The sequence below is a fragment of the Aplysia californica genome, unplaced genomic scaffold, assembly GCF_000002075.1.
Source record: "Aplysia californica isolate F4 #8 unplaced genomic scaffold, AplCal3.0 scaffold00007, whole genome shotgun sequence".
Lineage (NCBI taxonomy): Eukaryota > Metazoa > Mollusca > Gastropoda > Aplysiida > Aplysiidae > Aplysia > Aplysia californica.
Genome location: NW_004797277.1, coordinates 1,438,754 through 1,446,253, shown reverse-complemented (window position 1 = coordinate 1,446,253; position 7,500 = coordinate 1,438,754). Strand labels below are relative to the sequence as shown.

Sequence of the window (7,500 nt, the reverse complement as noted above, 5' to 3'; positions counted from 1 at the left end):
CTTATTGTTCCAAATAGAGTAAATTGGTGCACTCCATGTAGACCAAGAATTATGCCATATTGCACGCCTTGGATATCATAATACAAACCAATGAGAAGAATGAACTCTCTACGTCAACAGACTTCTCATAGTATGTTCCATTTTTTCAAAGCCAACCTACACACAGTGTAAGCCAGTGATATGCCCCCCCCCCTTCCACCCTCCTCCAGCTATCTGTTATGTAAGGGAAACTTGGGGCCTGGTGTCCCATTTCTGTAAGTAAAAACACGTGCAGTTGGAAGCCGAAGAAGACGTTGCTTATCTTTCGTCTTGCAATCAACAACCAGGTCAAAATATCAGTCTGTACCCAGAACAGAGAAACCGTTTGTTTAAAAGATGTGAACTTGAAATGGAAAGTCGTGGTTACAAGGAGAGCCGCTCTGATAAAGCGAGTCTGTCAAATGAAATTTATTTGACGATTTTAGCTAGAAACCAGTGCTCCCTTATTATTCAGGTCATAAAAAAACCGACAGAAGTAAACTTTATGGGGGGCTTATGCAGCCTTGGATGATTTTGGAGCCCATTACAGAAAATTCAGAATATGTCTTGAAATAGATAAAATTCGGCCAATTATGGCAACATGATATTACATCCCAGAAGTTTCTACATTTTGCAGTCCCCTACCGACCTGTTTCCGCCCCCTTGTTAAATTAACTACAGCAAAACGTTCCACCCCCTTCCACGATGTCAACCTTTTCCACCTCGTCAACTTGAAAACAGTCTAAGGAAAAGACTAAGCATCTCTTATTTCTTCCAGCATCCCAGGCGGAATTAATTGGCCCGGCCCTATAGCAAAACTAGAAGCTGAGTCTTACCTCAAATGGTCCGCGTCCTCCCGCTGTTTTCCTCTCACTTCTGTTCACTTCCGGAACGGCTCATTAGTTCCCTCGCCACTTCCGCAGTCTGCGAGCCTCCGCGAGTCCACCTGGTGGAGGGAGAGAGTAATTAGCAGGTGCAGGGCCGGACCAGGGGCGGAGATGACAAGTTATTCAAGTCGCCCGGTCGTCACTTGAGTTAGTCCCAGATCCGATTCTCCCCGATCTGAGGTTTACGTGTTCCTTTTTCGATTATTTCACACTTTCAGGGATGGTCGAGCTGTATTGATTTCCATTTTAATAGGCTCTGAGGTAGGTGTAGAGCCGAGAACAGAAAATGAGGGAAGTGTAACACTAGAAATGTATAGGCTTAGTGGGGTGCCATCTGATGTGGAATCCAGCTTATTATTCGAAAAAGGAGGGGGGGGGGCATGGATTATACCCTAAATATACATAATGTATTAACGTGATGTGCTCATTTAACAAATTCTATGACTTTTTAGATAGTGATTTTTGAAGAGGAGGTATTTGAGAGAATTTCATTTGTCAATATGACGGGGAAATGTTAATGATACAATTAGGCAACCTGGTGACCTCTTCAAATATACATAAACCGAAAGGCCGTTTTGGCCGACTGATTGGGATTACATCTGGGAAGTACGAGTTACGAGGCAAGCGCTATAACAGCTAGGCGACTCTGTTCCCTCCGAGATTAAATTGGCTGAGTCATTTCTTATTTAGGTTCAGGAGAAATACATTTCGAGAAAGACTCCCGTCTCTCCCCATTCCCACTTCAAGTTTTTGGGTATAAAAATAAAAAAGCCTTGATGCACATTATTTCCCCGAGTGATTTTTCCTTTGAACAGAAAACTATAGAGCCATGGAATGCACATCTCACTTTTTAAAGTGTACCAGTTGTCAGATACGCTCATAACAATAATTGGAGGGGTGAGATATGTAGATTCCTACTTGGAATTTATTTCAGTCTTTGCTGTTCTTAGAATATTCTTTCGTTTGTAAAATGAGTATTTTTACATTTTGACCCTTGCATATCACAACATTTAGACAGCCCCGACATTCAGACACGCTCTGGCAAAACACAACCTATCGTATATGGTTTTCTGTAAAAAGTTAATGGACTATTTTATTTAAAATTTCTATTGAAACGGTTTAGAAAATGGTTCGTTTTACTCATGACACAAACAAACTCAAACACACTCAGACACACAGACACACGCGCACACACACACACACACACACACACACACACACACACACACACACACACACACACACACACACACACACATACATACATACATACATATACACACACATAGACACATACTCAGACACAAACTCTCATACTTTCTCTTTTCCTCTCAAGCCCCGCCCCCTCCCCCCCTCTCTCTCTCTCCCCCTCTCTCTCTCTCTCTCTCTTTCTCTCTTTCTTTCTCTCTCTCTCCCTCTCTCTCTCTCTCACACACACACATACACACTCACTCACACACACATACACGTTAATTGTGGCTTAGGCACAGCGCTTTTCCTCGCCCCCCCCCCCATCTCATCTGTGCTAACATAATATCGCTTTCAGTTATGAAAAAATAAGATAACACCATTGCAGCACAAAGCTGAGGATTAAAATCCGACTTGGTATCAACGAAACCTCCCACACTGCTCAAACAACTGATGGACATAACTGGGTTGTACAAAACAATCAGACATGGACGTGCGTGTGATTATGGAACCGGAGATCGATGGACAACCATTGTTTGTCTTCTTCCGACCAACCGTGTCGTAACACAGAAGAAGTTTTAGAATGTAATGTTAAATCGGAAGGAAGGGAGCCCCGCATAGCACGTAAAAGCTTCGAACTGAACAAATAACACGAGGATTCATTCATTTTTTTGCCCCCACGCGTAATGAGTAAATTTGTCTGGGCTATTGTTTTTGCCCGGGTGAGCTTTTTCAGTGGGTGAGAGCGACGACTGAGATCCTGGTTGGCGTTTTCACTCAGGCTTTGACATCACGTTTGGCAGACGAGATAGACTTGACTTGACACGCATATGATGGGACTCCACCCCTAAATCTTCCCGCTGTGTAAAATAAATGAGTCCGAAGTATGCCTACTGAAGCAGTGCAGCAGCATACTAAACTTTTCTTACTTTTTAGGTGCGCCTCGAAGTTGTTTCACTATTTCACAGATCTTTAAAGCAGTACGATACGAATAAAACCATTTGACAGCAAACCGACCCCTGAACTATGTTACGAAAGCGTTATAGTATTATAATAAAACCGAGAAACTGATTCTAGATCTTCCTCGCTAATGGTTCAGTCCAACTGAAAAAGGGGGGGGGGAGGCGGGAGGGTAAAATGGTTAATAATTTACGTTTCAAATAAAACATTTGGTTTGAGTGGCACTCTGTGAGCAAAATCAATCAACAGCTAACATTGTCATTAGTGGATACAGTATATATTGAAATAAAACATTGTATGAGTTTAAGTTAAAAACAGGTTAAAGGTTATACATAGACAAGATGAGAAAAAGAATAATTTCGAAACTCGGTAAAAGTGTATTCCCCCATCCGCAGGGCACCCCCTTGTCAAACCTTTTAAGCTTGCATGGAGTTTTTATGTTTTCATAATCTTATTCAAAAGCTGTTTTGCAAATAATTTTAGAACTGTATACAAACACGTAAAACATAATCACTTTGATATCCAAATTCTAGTCAATCCAGTATTGGGACAGTCTCTTCTGTCACTTGCCCCCTCTCACATAATATTATGGTCTAACCCAAGACATGCACTGCAGTCAACTATGACATGGAATTTTATTCTGACGGAATGTCAATACAAAACCAGAGTCAAGTGTATAACGACGTTATGAAAAAGATAAAAACAGATGGTAGCTCTTCTACACCATCATTTATTATACTCTTGATCACGAGCGTCTGTATGTAGCGGTTATATAATACATAGGTACTACAAGCCCGCGCTCAGGAGACCCAAATTAGATTCCCCTGTGGGGAGAATTTTTATGGAATGTCTCTGTCTTTCTGCTGGGGTGTTGTATCCCTCTTAGCCCGGGTTGGCCCTGACAGGCAGGGTCTAAACCTGCCTCCTGAATTGAAAAGACGCCTACATTTAAACCAAATAATCCTGATCTCAAAATTCGAAAAAGGGAAGGCAAAAAGGGGAAAAAGGAGACAGCATTGAAAAAAGAAAAGCGTTCTCCGAATCTGAGATGATTTGAAAATGGCAGACATACGGAGAGGTCAGTCGTAAAAATGTAAAGATTACTGATGCATCATAAGAGTCGTAATTTTCCCCGATTGTTTCATGTTGACAAATGACTTCTTTCCATCGTTTTGCTCTCAATTTGCTTGTTTGAAAAAAATAATAATATTCACTTTGCCCGTGACAAACATAATCAATTTGATTTGCGTTCGATATACTTTACTTTGCCGTAGGACTAAGAGAACAAGAGAACATAATGAAATCTGTCAAAGAACGCAGTGATCAAAATGGATTTCGTCAACATGAAAGAAACCATAATCTTGGAAATAGGCGAATAAAAAATGCACTGAAAAAGGACACAGAGTTACAATTATTAAGCGTTATCTGTTTTTAGTCATTGTTTGGTTTGTTCCTTTTTGTTTATCAATACTATTTTATTAGAAACGGCAGTGGTCACACACCAGTGACTTATTTAAAACAACCGTACATGAACAGAACGGTGGTAGTCTAGACGCAAATGGGAAAGAAAGGCAGAAGGCATCGATATTTTCCGAGTGACTAATGCTACCTCTCTCCCCCTTCCGAGGTCTTCGAATGCAAAAAGAGGTTTTAATAAAACACTGATTGGGATGAAACTGAAAGAGCGAGCACTTTGGAATATCTTAAAGCCATGACCAAATCAAATGGGAAAGTAACCCCACGGATCAGAAGGGGAATTGCAATCCTTTCATCAAAACTAAAAAAGATGACATCGATTTGGAAAGGGTAATACAATGATGCAAGGATAAGAATTCTAAGAAGTACCATATCAATAATATCATGCTACACCGCAAAATATTGATGTGATGCATGGACCACCAGTGAACATGAAACAAAAGGGCTACAACTTTCAAAACAAAATTACACACTACGAAAAAGAAAATATTTAAAAAACTATATTCTGAGGAGATAAAAAAAAGAATGATGGTGCACGAGGAAGAATACAATGTAGGCAAGCATATAGACACGGCAAATTGAGAATGAACCTGAAACTAAACCACCTTGGTCATATCAAACGCAATGATTAACTCGAAGATCTCTTTCCGAAAGCAAAGGTAGAAGGCAAGAGAAAAATGAGAAAATCCAACAGAAAATGAGAACAGTCAAGGAAATCTGAATTGGAACCCAAACAACTCAGGTAGGAGAAGGACAAGAGATGGAATGTTTTATTATGGAAAGGTCCTAGAAGAAACATCTGACAACTGGAAAAAACTAACAAGAAGGTGAGAAAGTATGTTTAATTTTATCGGAGTTCATGATAAATCTCTTCAAGTAAACAAATCTATCTATGATTAAGAGAGAAACATATTTGACTGTTTCTAGAAGATGACAGTGGCACACAGGGTTTATCCAATTTTAATTCGCCACATGCCTCGTATGCTTCACTAGCATTGATTGTTCGAGTAATAGAAGAATACACAATCATTCGTCCGGTTCTCATCACACTTTCGAAGAGGCATTAATTCTTCTCACCATGAGCACTGGAGATAAATATTTTGCTTAAAGGTAAATTATATTATTCACCTTTTTAAAAACCATTTGTCATATAAGTTGTTAAATTAATTTCAACAGCCGCTCTTTGAAAATAAAAAAAGTCCTACGTATTATTTTGGAATGTAAATAAATCTGTATAAAACGTGTCGATTAAAAAAACCCAACACGTTTAATGAATGGATCGATTGTACATGTTTTACGTCCACCCCTTTTCCGCCCGCTTGTCCACCCACCTTTCTGACACAATTTGAATAAATTTGGAGGCTGGCTGCGTCGACCCTGCCTGTACCGAGTGGGATGTTTGATTAGAGCAGACAGACTGGAGAAGCTCGATGAAATTACGTCCACACTGGGGTTTAGAGCTCACGTCACACCGTGTGTTGGGTTGGAAAATCCAAACTTTGTACTACAGATTAGACGTCGGTGGCGTTAATTGTGTGATTTCAGCTCAAGGGTGTGTAAACCGAGTCTTGCATTACGGTTAAAGTGGCATTGATGAATGAGTTTTAGACTGGACAAAAGGTTTCAATTACTTCAAATTAGTATTGCAGAAAAAGCCTTTTGACAATGGACTCAAACAGCGATTTACTGAAATGGGTGTAATGCTGCAACATGCGTTTTGGTCTGATTTAGGATCAAACCAACAGATAAATGTGGCGTTACGATATGCCGCATGTGATTAACTGATTTTCACCCATCGAAAGGGCATACTTTGTATTCTAATCATCGACTTTGAAAGAACTAAAAGGCGGAAAACTGATGTCATACCTGGACAGTAAAGTTGTGTTCAATTGTGTGGATGCCAAGATATGTAAGGATAAAATCAGAAACTTTAGACAATTTTTTTTTTTTTTTACAAAACATGCATATGAAAGGAATATAAACGTTTGTACACGACTTCTCTAATTATCACTCTTGTATCTACAGTATCCATACCCCACCACCCCATCCCTCCATCTCGAACATAGTAAATGGATAAATAGCAAGACAGCTTCGTCAACAACAGACAGGTCTGTCGTTGTAGCTGCTCGCCTTTGAGATGGATTAGATCAAGGTTGTTTGCAGTGCCGCAAGGATTTAAATCATCACTATCTTGAATACTTTGAACATGGTTACTGGGTAGCTGAGTAACTTACATGGAAATCTATCTATCTATCTATCTATCTATCTATCTATCTATCTATCTATCTATCTATCTATCTATCTATCTATCTATCTTTCTATCTATCTATCTATTTGTCTACCCGCCTACCTGTCTGTCTCTCTGTCTGTCTGTCTGTCTGTCGGTCTGTCTGTCTGTCTGTCTGTCGTATATTACACTATTTCTACAGACACGAACACACACACACACACACACACACCCACATACACACATATACAGAGACAGACAGACATACAGACAGACAGACAGACACACAGACACAAACACTAACACGAGCAAACCAAACTAGTCCAGTTTAAGGTGCGGCTGTACCTTGGAACAACCAGTCCGCGCATTGAATGAATGATCTTGCTGAGACATAAGAAGAGCCCGATAGCCTTTTTCTAGATCCCACACCGGACACGGAGAGGAATGCATAATTATTTCCCCAGAGAAAAAGAAAGCGTTTTCCTTTTGTTACATAAAAAAATGGAAGGGATAAAAAATCTTACTTAGATTTTATTTTCACTCTGGAGGTGCACTGGTGATTCCCCCCCACCCCCAACTTGCCCTGCTGAACCCACGGCATGTTTTTGTGGAGAACCTAATGAAGCTCTGAAAAGAAAAGAAAATCCAGTTTCCTCTTCCTAACCTGATTCTCCTACCCGTTTTCCAGAGCAATTATATTAATCACGAAGGTTTTCACGAAATGAAATATTGCCACGATACATT

The 7,500-nt window shown here is 40.0% G+C and overlaps 1 protein-coding gene across 1 annotated transcript in view; it reads right to left on the bottom strand.

Moving 5' to 3' along the window:
• LOC100533336 (APGWamide) overlaps positions 1-7,500 on the bottom strand; it is a 67,794-nt gene that overhangs the window by 24,536 nt on the left and 35,758 nt on the right. The window contains 1 exon segment of the mRNA NM_001204632.1: positions 855-964. Coding sequence (NP_001191561.1) covers positions 899-964 — 66 coding nt within the window. The 3' untranslated portion in view covers positions 855-898.